This window comes from Cibotium barometz, chromosome 55, assembly GCF_041138505.1.
Source record: "Cibotium barometz isolate CiBa-2024 chromosome 55, ASM4113850v1, whole genome shotgun sequence".
Classification (NCBI taxonomy): domain Eukaryota; kingdom Viridiplantae; phylum Streptophyta; class Polypodiopsida; order Cyatheales; family Cibotiaceae; genus Cibotium; species Cibotium barometz.
In genome coordinates, this window is record NC_141100.1 from 28,305,047 (window position 1) to 28,324,988 (window position 19,942).

General features: G+C 39.5%; 1 protein-coding gene across 2 annotated transcripts; it reads left to right on the forward strand.

Moving 5' to 3' along the window:
• Positions 1-15,466: 15,466 nt before the first annotated feature.
• Positions 15,467-19,044, forward strand: LOC147607579 (receptor-like cytoplasmic kinase 176). 2 transcript variants are annotated; one of them, XM_086790201.1, is made up of 6 exons: positions 15,467-15,953; positions 16,360-16,676; positions 16,943-17,078; positions 17,383-17,525; positions 17,617-17,740; positions 18,093-19,044. In XM_086790201.1, the coding sequence occupies exons 1-6, from the start codon at positions 15,896-15,898 to the stop codon at positions 18,725-18,727; spliced, it is 1,413 nt and encodes a 470-aa protein (XP_086646327.1). In that variant the 5' UTR covers positions 15,467-15,895; the 3' UTR covers positions 18,728-19,044. The 2 variants fall into 2 exon arrangements, with proteins under 2 accessions (XP_086646327.1, XP_086646329.1); XM_086790203.1 differs by having other exon boundaries at positions 15,744-15,953; positions 16,369-16,676.
• Positions 19,045-19,942: the final 898 nt, after the last annotated feature.

Genomic DNA, 19,942 nt, shown 5'->3' on the forward strand with positions numbered 1-19,942 from the left:
GTTGTAGATTATGGATTATGGCTTTATGTATTGTGTGAGAAGGGATATGGCTTCTCTCTATGGTTAGGGTTTGCTTAATACATCAGGGTTTGCTCCTCTGTGTGTGTATTCTCTCTCTCTACCTGTTTTAGATTCAAGCTTGATATGTCAGCTTATGCAAGTTGCACTATGTGCTGGCATGTTAGATAGTAACATGTGTGACATAAATGACCGTGTCTAGCTAGTCATAGTGTGTGGACATTAGCTAGGGTTAGCAGTGTGTGTGACATAAATGACTGTGTCTAGCTAGTCATAGTGTGTGGACATTAGCTAGGGTTAGCAGTGTGTGGACACAACACATGTAGTGTGTTGTAGATTATGGATTATGGCTTTATGCATTGTGTGAGAAGGGAGATGGCTTCTCTCTATGGTTAGGGTTTTCTTAATACATTAGGGTTTGCTCTTGTGTGTGTGTCTCCTCTCCCTCTACCTGTTTTTCAACATGGTATCACAGCCTGGTGCTCTCTATTAAGGTTTATGAGTGAGTGAAAGAAGAGGGAGAAGAAGCTGTGAAGCTTGCCATTGGAGCTGTGAAGCTTGGAGCACACCAATTTTCATCAAATCTCAGAGCTCGGCCTATCGGGTAAGGACTACTAAACATCCTTGAGCGGATTACAGGTGCAAAAACACAAACAACACACCAGATTTGAGTTGCCCAAAGCAAAGAAAAATTTTTGTTTACAAGCTCTCCATTGAAGCTTGAGTGTGGTGAATGTATGAGGCAAATGGTTGCAAATCTAACAAATAATCATTTATCTTGCAAATGGGAATGTATTGGCAACTCATGTGCAAGTCCTACATTAAATTTGGAGCAAAGTTGATGCATATTAGTGCGTGGAAATTCACTGGTTTGAAGTCCTCACAAAAATAGAGAAGAGATATCCATTGTGGATGAAATTAAAGCTAGTTTTTTTACAAAAATCACCTCATTGATGGATTGGGTACATGCCTAAGAGTGTTGGGAACTCATCTATACCTCCAATAGCCACTACAAACCTCTCAAATCTCCTCAGGAGCACATGGCGTAGCTTGTAGGGAAGAAGCAGATCAGTTTTTCATCCTCTTGCAAAGTGGAGGCCAAAATTAGCTAATTACTCTCTCGACTTTTACAATTGGTCTAATTCCTTTTACATGGAGTTAGTAGACATCATTGCTAAGGTAATGAATGCTTGGTCTCTCAATTTGGGCAAGAATCAAAGGAACTAGAGCACTTTTACTACTGGTTTTTACTAGTTTTATTGGTTTTTCTCAAAACAGAGAAGGGGATTTGATATTTTGGTATGTACGCACCTTGGTTGGTGTTGATATGCAACATTGAGCTTGTTTAGGTGTCAATGCAAGTTATCCACACTTGATTGAGCCACTACATTGCAATTTGAAGCCTTGGAAAGCGCGTCAGAATAGGGTACTTTGGACTGCGTATGCCAGTTCAATTTGAATGCAATTAGTTTGATTTTCTACATCAACAGTGAAGTTCATTGAGTACTTTGAAGTATTTGGAACACTTATTAGAGTGTGGTTGAGCTGAGGAAGGCTCGTTTATAGAATTGGACGTGTGCGGAAGGTGCATTTGCATTGAGCAAATATGTCAGACAACCCAATACAGATTGTGGGTGAGAAGTTGGATAGAAAGAACTTCGAGGCATGGAAGTACAGGATTAAAAGCTTTCTAAAGGGAAAAGGATTTTGGAACCTTGTTATAGGTGCGGAGCCAGAGCCGGAACTACCCCACAACCTACACAACAACATGTTGTAGCTCATAAGCAATGGTTAGAGAGAGCATACAAAGTTTTGCATTACTTATCTATATGTATCTCGGATGCTATATTCATACATATACATGATGCTGAGAATCCCAAGGATACATGGGATACATTGGTATATAAAATAATGCTTGGTAGCTTAATTTTTTGTTTTGATTGCTTATAGAGCAAATTTTAGTGTTTATATAACATGCACATAGCATATGTTAGGTTTAGATTGCATCATTTGAAAATATGAATTATAATACATATTAGTTGATTTTTTTACTCTCTTTAATTAACATAGAGCTATTTTGTTTAATTTTGGCTTCTTAGATGAGTTTTTTGCTGTATGTTAGTGATTTAGAGTGTTTCTTAGATGAGTTTTTTGCTGTATGTTAGTGATTTAGAGTGTTAGCATAGATCTTAAGTAGCTTAATCCATAAATAGTTTTTTTAAAAACATAAAAAACACGTGAATTTCATTAATTTTTCTTAATGGACTATTTTTTAAAATTTAGGGTTGATTAATGCTTTTCAAGAATTAAACAATTTAGAAAAATGGGTTTGTCTTGTCCAATTTGATCATATGGGTAGCCAAAATTGATGTTTTTTAGTGTGTTTGGATGCATTGAAACATCCAAATTACACCAGTTACTCCATCAACTTGGAGATTTTTGCTCCCTTTTCCTCATTGCATGAGGAAAGAGAGTAATAAATCAGTTATAATTAATTACACCTTAAATCATGTACATGGTTTAGCAAGCACATAAGCAATCTAATGATGTGCTTGGTTGTGTTAATTAATTTATAATTAAAAAATAATTTCAATCCAAGGATTAGTCACAAATGGGAGAAATCAGCAAGGGAGTTAATCTTTGATTAATTCTTAAGTATAACTCATTAGAGTTAATTAAAGTGGATTACTTGGTTTGAATCTTCTCTCTTCTGAAATGCATTCAAGGCACGTGTAAGAGGCCTTCAATGCATGTGTAAGGGGTAAAGTCCCAAAAAGGGGAGAATGTATCATAAGCTTTAATTACTGGGGAAGAAACGAGGTCTAGCACCTTATTTAGTGCAATTGAAAGTCAAATCAAAGCACGAGGACCTGACCCACCACCCTAAGATGAGAATAAGAGCCTTATTAAACAACACTCTCAAGAGACAAGCTCAAAAACTGATCGAAGTGTTGATGGGTCACTAGTTGACATTGAACCACATCTTGTTAAACCCAAAATGATTCCCCAAAACCAACAAGAAGAGGAGTACCAATTCCTTTTCAAGAGGAAGAAGCACTACCTACCAAAATTGATCCATTGAACCAGGTTAAGGATAAATCAGAAGATGATGCTATAAGTTAATATTGAACTCACAATGAGATTGAAAGGTCTAGAGAGTTAGTGATGAAGGATGTTGCTACACATCAAGCTGTCCTGAATGCAATCCGATCTCCAAGGGACCTGGCGGGTCCTATGGTCAATGCTCCCCATGATACATGAGGTCGGGCCCCCAACATGTTGCCATTGGGTAAACGTATTAGGGGGTCCCAGATCACGGGTTGCTGAAGATGCTCCTCTGAGGCTACCGGTGATGATTGTTGAAGGGATGGCTTGAGGTGATCCCAGGCATGAAATAGGCTGGTTGCAAATCTATCCTCAAAGGCTAGGCTAAAGCCGTAGGCCCATATCTCTCTGAAGATCCATCTGGTGCTTTGTGGCCAAGGCCCCCCCAGGCTCGGAGTATGGGCTGAAATCTGGGCCAATAGGAATTCCTTCCAAGGCTCACCACCTAGAAGAAGTCTTCTAACAATCAACTTGCCTAGCAAGGTGCGGATCTAAATGGCAGGGTTAATGATGCCTAGGCCCTCTCTATGTGTGGCTGAATGATCACTCTCCAAGTCACGTTGGCCCGGGCAGGCCTCCCATCTCATCACTGCCAACCCATAAGAAGTTCTAGATCAGCCTGCCACCATTGACCTGACCAATGCATGCTCGAGAGAAGGCCCAATAAGAAGTAATGTACCACATGCTGGCTAGAAGGACCTAGGTCACCACACCACCACTCGGCCGATTAGGGACAACTTTGTAGAACTCCATTACAAAAGCTTCTTCCAAATGCTCATAAGAATAATATGAAGATCTTTAATGCTACTCTTGTTGAGGTTTTTCTTACAATAGAGGACACTACTGGGGCTTTGATTGTTTTCTGAGTTTTCTTTCGTAGTAGAACCTTAGCTCAAGTTTCTCTTACTCTTCTCATTTCCACTTTGAGAGTTGACAGCCGGCTTTGTTCACATGGGGGATATCATCTTCATTGTTGATGGTTATTCGCAGTAGAACCTTAGCTCAAGTTTTCTTTCGTAGTAGAACCTTAGCTCAAGTTTCTCTTACTCTTCTCATTTCCACTTTGAGAGTTGATAGCCGGCTTTGTTCACATGGGGGATATCATCTTCATTGATGGTTAATTCGCATGAGGCTGCTCCTATGCTTGAGGGGGAGGTTACCTATTCATCTCAGCTTAATACTTAACAACAATGAAGATCACCTTTGGTTTGACTTGGGCATGCAAAAAGAGTTAAAATTTGCCAAAAACTCTCCATCAAAATGACCGTTTTTTGTGAAAATTCACTACTCAAGAGAATGGGAAATAGATTATGCATAGATTTGGAGAACAAACAACGAAAAAAGCCAAAGGATTTCTCTCCTTGGCAGTGATACCAAAAATGTTATTCCCACTTTGGCCTCTCCTAGAAACACAGTCACAAAGAGATTACCTTAGCAAGCTACAATTGTCATGTGAATTTTTCCAATGGCCAAGCTTGTGCACACTACTTCAAGAGCTTCACACCTCCTTGGGTAGCAATTTTCATCTCACCGCTAGCTACAATTATTGTGTGGATCTTTCCAATGGTTGAGCACAAGCACACCACTTCAAGGGCTCCACATCTCCTTGGGTAGCAATTTATGTCTCACCATTAGCATTATCACATCGTCACATCATCACATTGGACTACTACGAGTCCTTCCTCTCACCTCAAATCACTCATACACACTCACTAGCATGCATCAGAGAGAAGATAATTATTAAGAGGATTAGCAAGAGCAAGACTCTATTGCACAATGGGAGAGTATGTTGCATTATGAGATAAAATGACTTATATACAAGGTCATAAGTGTTCACACACACTTAAACTATGGTGACTGGGTGCCCAAGGCTCATCAATGGCCTGTTGCCTATACAATGCTTAATCTTATAATACGTGCATGAAGTACATTCACATACAATCCATTCTAGCTTGTTCCCACATGCTCTTGGAGCGGGAATCGCCATAAATATTCCATTGGACCATTTATGGATGCTCATCTAAGTTATAGATTTCTTTATAGATTGATCATATAATATGATTTTGGTGCCTCCGTCTTTGCTATTTGGTGTAAGACTATAGTGACAACTCCTATTAACCTCAAAATGGGTTTTCCCTATGATATTATGATATGAGGCCCCAAGTGAGTAGCTTTACTCTTAGTGTAGTTTCCACTGCTATAAAGGAGTAGGGGTCTCACACTGTGGTTATAGCACCTTCACATGGGCCGAACAATAAATCAAAGAGTTACATATAACTATACCAAAACAAAAAATATATATACTGAAACGTTTTCTTGCTAATGTTACTCACACGACAATGTTGATGATGCTACAATGAGCAGTAGGGAAGCTATACACACACACACACACACACACACACACACAATTCTTATATATGTGTATAATAACAAGTAGTAGGGAAGATTAATACGTACATAATAACGAGCAGTAGGGAAGATTTAAACACACACACACATACATAAATACTTATGGATGATCTTCCATATGTGTAATATTTGATATGTGCTTTTGGTATAGTCAAAATTAAACAAATGACCTAAGATTATCCAATTGATGTTTTAGAAGTTATCAACATAACAGCTCAAAAGATCTCTATATCACATAACTTTATAAGTAGCTCATAAAATCTCTATATTATATATCTTTATAAGATCTCTAATGTGATTTTAGACATTATAACTTAATCTAAGATAATCAACTTGATCTTAGAACATCGTATTAATCTTTTAGAATTTATAACCATGATAGCTCTATATATAACTAGCCTTATGAATGCTTGCAATCTTGAATAATAGATCAACATAGGTATGATCATACAATATTTTATAGATCATCTTAGGTCTTAAATCATGAGCATCTTAGATCATCTTACATTGATATTTAAGATGATTAGAATTCTAAGATATAGTGAGATACTCAATCGTGCTGAGCAAATAACCTAGGATATATCAAATATAGTGAGATACACAGTTAATGGTGGTGAGCAAATTACCTATTAGCCAAAGCTCCATTTTTTTTCTTAATAAAACTTTATTTCAGACACTTCTTTGGATCCCTTCTTTGATGTAAATGAAGGCTTGGTGCATGCATGAGGATCCATCATGTGTGCTTAAGTGAAATACAAAGGTGGACATACCCAATTTCTAAAAAAAAAGGATTCCTCTACCTTGTCCAAGCCTAAAGACAAGGCAGGCAATGGTAGTAAAGACTATGTGATTCCCTTTAAAAGGAAGGAACTTAATAGCAAGAAAGGCCATATGATGGAGGGCGGTTGGCACAAGGTTTCTGATAAGAGAACAAAGAAAAAGGGATCTTTTAAAATATCTTGGCTACCCCTCATCCCACTCATTATATCTATGGAATCCCAGATAACTTGGATTATAACCCTTCTCATGTACGGAGATGATGATAAACCTTCTCATGTATGGAGAGTGATGCTAATGCAAAGGTGACTTATTATTCAAAACTAAGGTTGGAAACAACTCTCAAATGGAAGATGATATCGTAATATTGCAAGACTCTTAGTAGGGAACAAGGGGTAATTTCTTAATGAAAGGGTGCACTCGTGGAATGTTAAAAGGCTAAATGATAAGGAGAAGGTCCCCTTTTGAAAACAAAAAAGTGACAAGAAGCTTTCTTTTTGGCTCATTTAGGAACATCAGTTGTTTGGTAAAGAAAGACAAAAGGAAGGTCTGCTGAGAATGCTCTATAGAGAGGGTTAACATGGATATAGTGAAGTGATTATTTTAGTTCACAAGGATGGTGAAAGTGATGGTTGATGGCTAGTGTGGTTTCAGCATAAGAAAGAGACAAAATGGGCTTGAGTAATGTTTGAGTGGTATTTGAAAAGAGGTTATGGGATGGCATCATATCATATGAAAGGTTGGTTGATAGCTAGGGAATTGGGGAGTGGGCCTCCTCTCTTGGCCACCATAGCTATTTTCAATCTTTATTATGATGTTGTTTTGGGGAAGCTACTAAATGGACTCATCATTCCCTCAGGATGCGGCTTTATAGACTTATAACTCACCCCCTGTGTATCACAACAATGAAGAGATTCTTGCCCATGCATGCTAGTTTAGTATGATATCCCACATGCACCTCAGTCCCTTGTTTGTCCCTCCCCAAAAGAGTCTGAAATTTTTCATTGTAATACAAAAACCCCTATTACCTTTCAAGAAAGTTATCGAATCGGTTCTTCCCCTAAGATAACCTTACTCCTTATTTTTAAAATGTAAAAGCACAAATCTTTCTCATAGGACCAAGGAACCAAAAAACACATATACATGCTTTCCTTCAAACATGTGTGACTAATGCCCAACAAGCACTCACTTATATTAGTGAACCTTTGTGAAATATATGAATGCCATGCTATTACTAGTGTCCCAACTAACCTTAGGTGTTGATGAACCTAACCCATACGATTAAGCTTCCGTCTCCTGAACCTAACCCATAGGTTTATGACATTAAGGGATTGAGAGATGTGTATGTAAGGTATAGAAAGATGAAACCTATCTTAAATTGCATATGGAAGGTACAGAGAGATGAAAAATTTTAGGGTAGTCCTCCTTGTCCCTAAAGCATCTTGACCTTTGACCTTGTGCCCAAATTTGATTGTTCTACTCTATCTTTATGCTCTATAGTAGCTAGTTACACTAGTGATCATCATCATGGTCATGATTGCCTAGCTTAGCATGCATGTGGTACCCAATGGCCAGGTTTCTGTGGAGTTTATCTAAGGTCAGCTTAGAGCTCTTTAGTGTCTAATGTTCAATTTCAAGGTGATCATAGTCATGTTTTAGGTCTTTATTTTCTTCTTATCGTGCAACATTCTCATTCCTTATTTATGTCCAACTGTTGCTTAATGGCACTAATGTTATCTCACATTCGTTGATGAATCCCGTGGGCAATTGCTCTTCTCATTTTTCCTCTTTCTACATGTCGGTCTCGATGAGTTTTGTTTTACAAGAAAACAACTTTGGAGAGACTTCTCTAACTGAATGAATGGGAATCTAAAGGCCCACGTAACAAATCTTAAAGAGGATAAGGATAAGATATGCCCCATTGAGTGCTCTCCTTCCATACCTAATACTAAAGGATAGCCAAAAATGCCCATGAACAAGTTAGAACACTTCTTTGAAAGTGATAAAATGAATGTGGTGTCGCCTCTCGTCTATAAAATGCCCATGAACAAGCTAGAACACTACTTTGAAAGTGACAAAATGAATGTGGTGTCACCTCTCGTCTATAAAGGAAAGACAATCCCCATAATATTGGATATAGTATAATAGGGAGGCTCAAGGAAGTCCACCACTTGCAAGCATAAGCTTCATGGTCAAGCTTGCCAAAAATGCCCATGAACAAGCTAGAACACTACTTTGAAAGTGATAAAATGAATGTGGTGTCGCCTCTCGTCTATAAAGGACGAGAGGACAAGCTAGAACACTACTTTGAAAGTGATAAAATGAATGTGGTGTCGCCTCTCGTCTATAAAGGAAAGACAGTCCCCATAATATTGGATATGGTATAATAGGGAGGCTCAGGGAAGTCCACCACTTGCAAAGCATAAGCTTCATGGTCAAGCTTGCCAATGGGAGCGCATCAAAACCATTGGGCATCCTCGAGGATGCAAAATTTAAGACCTTCAGGCTTGGCTGCCACCACCAGTCAAGGGAAGCCCACCACTTGCAAGAATAAGCTTCATGGTCAAGCTTGCCAATGGGAGCACATCAAAACCATTGGGCGTCCTTGAGGATGTAAAATTCAAAACCTTTAGACTAGGCTGCCATCTCTCATTCATGGCGATGGATTTTCAAAGAGAAGAGGAGGTCATACACTATGATCCTCGAAAGGCCTTACATCAGAGATATAAGGTTGTTTCACGATCAAGAAACCAATCTTATTTACATACACAAGGGTAATCGCGGTTCTTAAAGATAGACTTGAAAGGGAAGACTCATCCCATGGGTCAAAGCATTCTTGCTAATGAGTCGAACACAACCGTTCAAATTGCTTTAGTCGATATTTGTAGAGCATGGAATATAGAAGCTAGAACTACTCCAATTGAATTTGTAGAGCTTGTAAATAAGATGTTGGATGGTGATTGGGAATGTGCGCCCCTCCCAGAGCCTGACGACCCTGAGGATTGGATTCACGTTGTGGCAACCATGGTGGACACTCTTCCACATAATGTTGGGACAAGGTTTGCACAATTGGACAGTGTCAAAATGACATCCATGTTTGTGTTAGAGGAAACATATTCAATAGTGTTAAAGGCATTTGAAACAAAACTAACACTGGAACCTGCTCACCTTGAGCTAGAGTTCCCCCCTAGAAAGAACACCTAGCTATGTGGCTCACCTTGGTTAAAACATCGAAGCTCATTAGGCTGCCCACCCCTTACACCATCCATAATCTTTGCATAGATTGATGGTTTGCTTTTTTAGATCGGATTGAGTGTAGGTTTCTCCTTGATTGAGCTTCTTATTTACCACCTCTTGTGAGAGAGAACCACCATGAAGGCAAAGAAAAATCCTTCTTTATGCCTTTAGCAAAGGAAACATTTCATTGTAACTATGGAGGAGTAAGGGAGAAATGAATGGGCTAGCACACCCACATTAAGAAGTTGCATTTACGGCTCTAAGGTAAGACCAAATGACACTTATTTTGCTAAAGGTAGGCTATTTTCTTAAACATGATGAATGTGGATTGTTCAATCAAAGCTGTTAGGTTCAAGCATCAAGCAATCCAAGGGTGGATGTTTATGTTGCAATATTTATTTTTGTTGGTATAGATATGTTTTGATTAGCATTCATTAACATTTATTCAAAGTTGTTGTGTTTAGAAGCTTAATGTGAATATCATAGCATGCTATCTTATAAAGGAATCTTGCATGATAAATGATATTTTATTACCATCGGACAACCAAAACATTGTCTCTTTAGTATATGATACTATGAGGGCATGTTTAAGTATTCATCACATGATTATGTACCTTGAGATATAGTGATTATATCATTGATAACGATAACGATAAACACTATGGGGGGCAAGGAATAAAACAAAAGATTTAACCTTGTTTATCATGATGCTTATGTTTACAAGAGTTTCAATAGAAAACATCCTTTTGGTTTTTTCCTTATTCTTATACTCCTCTTGTTAGTATTGTCACCCATGCCATCTCTTTATACACTAGCTCTTATTTGTATCTTTGGACTATAAGTGATCTTACACATACCAATATCTGTTGATAGGTAGACAATCTCACAATGCTATCGATGAGCCTAAGATATGGCCTCTTTGTCCTCAAAGATCATTTCCCTAATTAGGTGAGGGGACTTGATGCCTCATAATATATTCACAAGCTTCAATAACATAGGCAAAGTGCACAAGAATATATTTCTCCTTCCTTGAGGAAGTTGAACTAATAGTGACTTTATTTAGACATTTATTTTATTATTTTCTTTTAGTTTTTTTTGTTGTTTTAGAAATGCATGTCTATGAAATTTTAAAATGATCAAAGGTACATAGTTGAAATAAGCTAGTTGATTTACTAATTCAACAAAGTGGACTCAATCATATAAGAGGGATGAAAAGTGATCATTTTTCACAAAATATTATATATAGAAAGAAGTTTTTTATTGAGTATTTCAATCATATAAGAGGGATGAAAAGTGATCATTTTTCACAAAATATTATGTATAGAAAGAAGCTAAAGAAGCTTTTTATTGGGTAATCTAGAAAATGTCTTCTTTAATACACAAACTTTGCGCTTTAGTAATAAATGATGTCTTTAAAAAACCATATTGAGGAGGTAAGAGAGAAGTAGGTGTATTGTGTTATCACGTTCTAAGCATGTGGGCATAGCTATACACACATGTGCCTTTCATATAGTTATAATTCAAGCATGTGCTTTAGTAATAAACGATGTCTTTAAAAAACCATATTGAGGAGGTAAGAGAGAAAGAGGCATATTGTGTTATCATGTTCTAAGCACATGGATACTTACATAGCTATACGCATAAAAGGCTACCAAACATGATGTAGGTGCTCAAAGAGTTTATCAAGCAAGTCTTAAATGGCAAGTAAAATGAGATACTTTAGTATGATTGGATCAAACTTTTCTACCTAAAAAGAGGTTTTTTAATTTGCTAGGCTCTCTTAAGACTATTTTTAAGGCACCTTCGTACCTTCACAAATTTTTTAATCTAGAATGGTAATACAAATTTAAAGTATGGCCCATATGATGATGAAAATAAGATATATTAGACTTCAAGGAAGTATTGTGAACATAAAAGAAGCCATTGAATGGATAAAGAGAAAAACATATCAAAATAATATGTACATGCAAAAACAGTGCGTCAAATCAAGTGTAGGGAAAGCTATTGCTTCCTCATATAGTAATGGTAAGGAAAAGATGACGGTGTGGGTGTATTTGACATGCATGTGAATGCTCACTCGCACACATGCACATACACAAAGGCACATTTGCATATGCACGCGTACACACACATGTATGTATACATGCATGCACACACATACACACATGCACACATGCATAGACACACACATGCACGCATGCACAGACGCACACATGCACACACACACACACACACACACACACACACAGAGTTTTGATGTGAAACATGAGAATATAAGAAAACTAATTTTGCTTTAATAATCAAATAGGCATTTAAACCTAGAGATGGGGGGAAATCAAATACATCCACATTTAGTGGTAGGGTGAAGTCACATGTGCTAGGAATAATCCTCTTATCAAGTTACATCAAAAAGGTATTTCCAAAAGAAAGCTAGTCATTAGGTGCAAGACCCAAGGAGTGTCCATTGATTTTGTTGAAAGGACACCCATTAGCTTGAGGTTTTGGGGTCTATATGGATAGGACATATTCTAGAATTTCCTAGTTAAGCGTGCCTATGAGAAAACAAAATTAGGATGGGTGACTGCCTCGAAGGGGACTTAACCAATTTTTCCAACATTTACGAGTACACGGTTTTCCCACTAACTAAGTTTTCTTGGCCAACTACATTAAATGCAACTTGGTCATTTATGCCAAAAGTGGTAGAATTGGTTTTTCTCTGTAAAAACTTGGCCACACCTTGTGTGGGATTGACCTCAAATCGTTGTATTTAAAATTTATTAAATTCTTTTAGCAAGTTGAACTTAGTCGAAAAAAAAATCCCCTTAGAGGAGGAAATCAAGTGGTATGCTTGTGACATGTCTATAACGTGGCATGGCATATCTTAGATGGACTATAGAGCTAGAGATTGGAGAGGTATCTAGGTGTAGCCCTAGATGTGAGCACACGTGTGTGTTGAATACTAGACATGTGTCAAGTTAGGGAGAAAGTGGATGGTGAAGTTCAACTCACTACATACTAGGTGTTTAATTATGGGAGGTTGTTGGGAATAATCCTCTCACCAACACGCATATAATTAAGCACATGTTTTAGTATATAAATGATGTCTTTAAAAATAGCACATTGAGGAGGTAAGAAAGAAGAGGGGTATGGGCGTACCCTATTCTAGGCAAATGGACATGGCAGGTTACGTAGTTATACACACAATTGGCTACCAAACATGATGTAGATGTTCAATAAGCTCATTAAACAAGTCTTAGATGGCAAGTAAAGTGAGGTAATACATTATCATTTAACTAAATTATATTATCATTGGATAAAAATATTATTCTTAAAAAGAGGATCTCAAATTGCCATGCTTTATAAAGATTGCTTCTTATGGAACCATCATACCTCATGAAATGCTTTTATCTAGAAATGCAATATGATTTTAGATTATAATGCTTGCCATGTTGAAAGCAAGATATCTTAAACTTCAAGGAAGTACTATGAATATAAAAGAAAAAAATTAATAACTAAGAGGAAGTATACAAAAATGTGCATGTAAATAAAGTGCCTTAAATCAAAGTTGTAGGGCATGATAGTGCTTTCTCATGTAGGAAAGTGGGCATGTCTCACATATCCACATGTATGCTCACATGCACACACCTACGCACCTACACACAGATGCACGCACCCATGCACACATGCACATAACCCCCCCCCCCCCCACACACACACACACACATATATATATATATATATATATATATATATAGAGAGAGAGAGAGAGAGAGAGAGCTGATATGAAATAAGAAAAGAAATGAACATAAATGTCTCTTCTTATGAGTTCCCCCCTTTGTTATGTTTTGTTACTATTAAAAATAAGTAATTGAGAAGGTAATTCAACCTAGAGATAGAGAGAAATGATGAAATGCATCCTCGTGGGGTGTGTGTGAAGCCACATGTGTTTGGAATAATCCCCTCATTTAGTTGCATCAAAAAGATATACCCAAAAGGAAGCCATTTATTAGGGCAAGGCCTAAGGGGTGTCCATAAATTAGCTAGTTCTTGTGGGGGGTTGGGGGGGGAGGGGTGGGGAGGCACTCATTAATCCACTAGTTAAGCATGTTTATGGGCAAACATAATTGGGGTGGGTGACCTCCAAGGGAAGGGTACCTTAGTTTTTCAGCACTTGGTATTACTAATGGTATGTTGCCATGGCATATATTAGAATGGCCTATAGTTGAACATATGCCTAGGTGTAGTCATGGTATCCGAGCATGGGTGTGTGTCAAAACTGGACACACATCAAGCCAGGGAGAAAGTAGATGATGTCAACATGTAATACACTAAAATACTCGGTATTTGATCATGGGAGGTTGGAAATAGTCCTCTCAACAAGTTGCATCAAAAAGTTATATACCAAAAAAAACCACTCATGAGAAGTGCAAGATTAGGAGTTTGCATAAATCAGGTAGACCATGAAACCTCCTAGTTTAGCGCACTCTTGGATGAACATAATTGGGATGGGTGTCTCTTGAGAACAGGATTGTACCAAGTGTTCCAATATTATGAAAGTGAAGAAGATGAGTGAAGAGAGTGGCAATGCATAAAGAAGACTAAGTAAGAGAAGACCTTAAAGCAAAGTTACTAAACAAGAGGTTTACATGGATACATGTGCACATAGGTACACATGATGTGCACACCCATGCTTGTGCGTGTTCATGCTTACACACACACATGGGGGGAGAGAGAGAGAGAGAGAGAGAGAGAGAGAGAGAGAGAGAGAGCAAACAAGAGGCTTACATGGACACATATGCACATAGGTACACATGTGCACATAGGTACACATACACATCATGCACACCCATGCTTATGCATACTCACGCTTGCACCACACATGGAGAGAGAGAGAGAGAGAGAGAGAGAGAGAGAGAGATGTTTATGCATGGACAACACCCTATGCATAGTTCTGTGCACACCTTTATCGCTCTAATGAAGCGTAATGACGTTGATTACAGGAGCTGAATCAATCAATGGTTACCTTCTTGTTGGACTTCCATCTTTGCCTCGCGAGGGGCCACTTAATGTCATCCCATGGTCATGCATTAGGCTCTAGCTTTGATGTGAGTGGAATGTACTTTAATTCTTGTGAACTTTGGTGAAGAGAAACTTTAACATGGAGAGCCTTGGTAAGCTTCTTCACACTTTTGTGCTTATTAATTGTTTTTAATCTCAAGTTTAGACTATTTTCAAAACTTTACTGAAATTACATGCCAACACACACCTTTACTTTGGGAGAGTCGGTAGATTCTAACCAAACACATCTAGTTTGAGAGGCATGGACATGTTTAGACTTTAGAGAGGGTGCAGAGAGTTGATAAGACCTTGCTTGCTAGGTACCACATCGAACTTCTCACCTCTTAAGGTGAAAGAGATCCCTCAAACCATGTTCTGATTAAAGATATCCTCTCAAGTTGAAAATGATCCCTTAAACCATGTCCTAAATTCTGAAAATTTAGACTTTAGAGAGGTTGCATAGAGTCGAGAAAGACCAACCATGAACTTCTCAGGTCTCAAGGTGAAAGAGATCCCTTGAACCATGTTCTAATTAAAGATATTCTCTCAAAATGAAACAGATCCCTTAAACCATGTCCTAAATTCTAATGAAAGATGCAAAGTCCTTTTTATGACTAGTGGGCATGGGCCCTAGGGTGTTTTGTCCCATAGTGCAATATAAATGTGATATATTGTTGTGTTGTCCATTGTCCAAACATGCAAGTATATTAGATTATATTCTCTGCTAGGTCTAGCCCATAGGAGAAGGGCCATGGCCCATTTCTCTAACTTAATTCTTGGATTGAGACAAAAGCTCTGACAAGAACCCCTCTCTCTCTCTCTCTCTTTCACACAAACACCCCTCTCTCTATCTCTCTCTTTTCACACACACACACAAACACCCCTCTGTCTCTCCTTCTCTCTCACATACACACACAAGGCCAAGGGTCCCAGAAGGCCTGTACAAGGCTCTTCAAGCTCCCAAAGCTTGCATTTTTTTGCCTTCGAGAGAGACTCGTGTCTTGCTCGCTTGGGTGTGCCGCAGACTTGTCGCCTTCTTGCTTGATCTTGGGGTCGCCCATGAGAGAGAGTGTGTAAAGAAGGTCGATCTTCCCTTACACACGCGCGCGCACGCACACATTAAGCTTGGCCTTCAACTTGCTGAGTCCTCCTTCATTTATCAGCATTTTGAGACAATGGGTAGTTATTGAAGGATTGTCTAGAGCCCATGATCCTGCAGGATCTATGAGATCGAGGCTCCTTTGAGAGGAGGAGGAGAAGAATAATAATAACAAGTACTAGTAGTAAGCCGATGGGCAATTGCTGGGAAGCTCCAGTGAAAGCAGAGAGCCCCATCCATGAAAGCCCAAGTAAGTTTATAGGGTTTTGAAGCCCTTGGTTTTCTGACTTTCCGTCTGCCTTGGAGTTAGGGTTTATGTCTGCACTTGTTTTTTTGCTTCTTTTCCATGTGCTAGGGTTCTGATGGCTCTCTGATTCTCCAGATGGGGTTTTGAGGGTTCTTCGCTCTGTTTTTTTAACCACAGCCTGGAGCTAGGGTTTGGAAGGCCCATTGATTTGGGGGCAGGCTTTCTGTTTTTCTGCCTTTTGACGTAGGGTGTTGTTTTCATGTTCTGGAGCTAGGGTGTGTTGAGTGCCTTCTGCTCTTTACTTGTAAAAAATGGTTTTTTGCCAAGGCTTTCCAGTTCCCTATGCTTTTGGAGCTGCGCATGACGGACAGCTGGGGTTGTAAATTTTCTCTGATATTCTTGTCTGCAGGTCAATCAGGAAAGGGAAGGGACATATCTCAGAATGGGTCTAGCAATGGCAGTAGCTATGTAGCAGCTACAAATGATGGAGACCAGTTGAGGCATTCCACTAGCAGTAGCAATTTAAGGGCTTTCTCCTTTAGTGATCTGAAAGCTGCCACAAGGAACTTCCGGCCCGACAGTGTTTTGGGAGAAGGGGGTTTTGGTTGCGTGTTCAAGGGCTGGATAGATGAACAAGGGTTCATGGCTACCCGCCCAGGGACAGGAATGGTGATAGCAGTGAAGAAGCTCAACCTGGAAGGATTGCAAGGTCACAAAGAATGGCTGGTAACCTCTTAATAATGCAAAGTATCATTGCCTAACTGGTTGTTAACCAACCTCTCAACCTATCCAAATAGGCTACAATTTCACAAAATTAGATTGCCCGTCCATCCCTCATGGGCTACTAGTAGTATTGACAGTACTGTTGTGTAACCAGCCTTATTTTTGCACGTAATAAAGACAACTGATGCTCAGCCTTTCATCATGGGTTTTGTTAGATTTTATTGGGTGTTACAATCTGGAGTTTATGAATGAGAGCTTCTTGTACACAGGCAGAGGTGCACTTCCTTGGCCAGCTTTATCATACCAACCTTGTTCGGTTGATTGGATTTTGTGCCGAGGATGATCACAGATTGCTTGTTTATGAGTTCATGCAGCGGGGGAGTTTAGAAAATCATCTATTTAGACGTAAGTTTTGGTTCTATTCAGATGTAAGTTTTGGTGCTTATGAGTAGATTTCGGTATCCTTGCATGTTGTTGTCTTTGACTTTATAAACTGGCACACAAATCCCCGTCCACTGTTGCATGGGCAGGGCTTAGACAGGCAAGATTGTGCCTGTCCAGGATCCTATGTGGGGTCTTGATAGTTCCAACCCACGGGTGCCCCTTATGTGTAACCAGCCAGAGAATAATGTTAGGTTCAATACAGTAAAAGCAATTAGCATTTCCAGGTGGTAGTCATCATCGTGACAAAGTTACGCTTTTAACACAGGTGGTAGTCACAATCAAGCCCTCTCTTGGGCTATCAGAATCAAAGTTGCAGTGGGTGCTGCTAGGGGTCTTGCATTCTTGCATGAAGCAGAAAGACCAGTCATCTACAGGGACTTCAAAACATCAAACATCTTGTTGGATTCGGTTTGTGAACAATTTTGAGATGGCTAGTTTTGAGGTTTTGTACTTACCATTTTTGACTAGTCTGACAGGTTTTTCTCTCGTGTGAGTGCAGCAATACAACGCGAAGCTGTCAGACTTTGGGCTTGCAAAGGATGGACCTACAGGAGATAACACACATGTTTCGACTCGAGTGATGGGCACGTATGGTTATGCTGCCCCGGAATACGTAGCAACAGGTCATCCATTTTCAGTCTCTCTTGCTTTTGGCAGTTGTGTTGTTGGAGGCACAATTCTGCTGTTTGGTGGAAGTGATTGGTGGTGGGTGATGGCCCTTGTTGGGAACCTATTAATGCCCTGAAGGGCTGCAGTCCCCCTCCATGGGCCTGGTGTTTTGAGGAAGGGGGGGCTGGGTGGTGGAGGTTGGGGATTGGCCTGGTAATGCCAGCCTCCTTGTGTTGTGCTCAGATGTGGGTGCCCTCCTGGTGGCTGTCCACCGTCTAGCCGCTTCTGACATGTTGTATAACAAGTGAGGTTGTGAACAAGCGTGCTTGCGTGCTAAAATTTGTGTGTGTTTGTTTATTTGCACAGGGCATTTGACGGCTAGAAGTGATGTTTATAGTTTTGGTGTTGTTCTCCTTGAGATCCTTACTGGGCGTCGAGCTGTGGACAAAAACAAACCTGGTGGGGAGCAAAATTTGGTAGAGTGGGCCAAACCCTACCTGAATGACAAGCGGAAAGTTTTTCGTCTCATTGACCCTCGGCTGGAGGGTCAATACTCCATGAAAGGAGCCCACCGGGTTGCAACTTTGGCTTTCAGCTGTCTCAACACAGAGGCGAAGATGAGGCCCCTCATGAAGGATATTGTTGGGATGCTTGAACCCTTACTAAACACACGAGAGATGGCCAAGTACTCTCATAACTCAGGTCATGAACCCTCATCTCGGCCTCACTTAAATGGCTCCCTGCAACCTCTGCATAATGGGAGAAATGGTGTGCGATCATACCAGTATGGATCATTGCAAAATAATGGGAGAAATGGTGTGCGATCATACCAGTATGGATCATTGCAAAATAATGCTGGTAATAAGAATCATCAAAACACCCAGAGTAACATTCCCAATCCTTTCCCAAAACATGGAGATTCTAGGCAAAGCAATGATGCGTCTGCTCTAGCTGCATATCGATTACCAAGGGCGGGAGACCGATGTGCTGAAGGAAGATAGTGATGGCGTGTATTTTGTTGTACTTACAAGCTGTTTGTTTGCAGGGCAGCCTTTTGTTGTTGCAATAAGTTGCTGATGCAAGATTGTGTGAGGCTTAAAGAATTCTGGTATATGGTGTACCTTGTATGTCAGTATTTCACAAAGGCCTGGCCCTACCCTAAACATCACCTACACAAGTCATCATGTTGCAGTGATATAATTCTGAATTTAGGATTGTATCTTAAGGCTCTAAAGTATGCCTCAGACCAACCTCCTCTTTTATCACAACAAATTGTACTTTGAGAATGTGGCAAAATTGGAAGAGATGATTCTTTTAACGGCATAGCCAAGTGGATCAATATGATGCTTATGTTGGCACTGTAGTGCAACTGGGATGAGAGAGAGAGAGAAAGAGAGAGAGAGAGAGGGAGGTTTTTAAAACACTTAGCTGCAAGAGGTTTTTTAACACTCAGTTGCGCACAAGGCAAGTTGGCACTGTGGCTATTCAAAGATCTCTCTGCAAGCTTTGAATTTAGCTATGCAAGGATAGCTGCGAGATTTGAAGTCCCCACAGAGAGAGAGAGAGAGAGAGAGAGAGAGAGAGAGAGAGCTGTAGGAGTAATATTCTGTAATGGTCAATGCAACATGGTTATGACGGCTACGTTGGCATTGTATTCTGTAATTGTCAATGCAGCATGGTTATGTCCGCTACGTTGGCATTGTATTCTGTAATGGTTATGACAGCTACGTTGCATTGTATTATGTAATGGTCAAATGCAGTGTGAATATGATGCTCTGGGTCGCTTTTATGGACGAGTGTAAGGTATGAATGGTCTAATGTGGGTTGGATGCTATGGTTGGGAGTGCCTCAAATACCCAAAACCCATTTAAAATTGACTATTCTTTTAATGGTCAAATGCAGTGTGAATATGATGGTCTGTGTTGCTTTTGTGAATTGTAAGATTCAGGAGTTGTATAACTGGTGTAATGTGGGCCGGATGCTATGGTTGGGAATGCCTCAAATATTCAAAAACCACTTAAAATTTGTTATTTGGTGGAGCTGTTTTTTTTTTTAACATTTCAAGCCATCTTTGCACGAACCTTCAAAGTGGTGTACGACGCTAAGTGTCTGCAAGTCAGCCTTGCAAGAAGTACTACATTAGTTTTCCATTGGAGAATATAATGTATGCGACATGTACAACCTCATGGAAGTCAAAGTGATCACTGCATTACAGG

Excerpts from the sequence above, each read along its gene's own strand:
- LOC147607579 (XM_086790201.1), top strand. The coding sequence starts at position 15,896 with ATGGGCAATTGCTGGGAAGCTCCAGTGAAAGCAGAGAGCCCCATCCAT. Across the intron at positions 17,526-17,616 it reads CAAACATCTTGTTGGATTCG|CAATACAACGCGAAGCTGTC; the intron begins GTTTGTGAACAA and ends GTGTGAGTGCAG. Across the intron at positions 17,741-18,092 it reads CCCGGAATACGTAGCAACAG|GGCATTTGACGGCTAGAAGT; the intron begins GTCATCCATTTT and ends TTATTTGCACAG.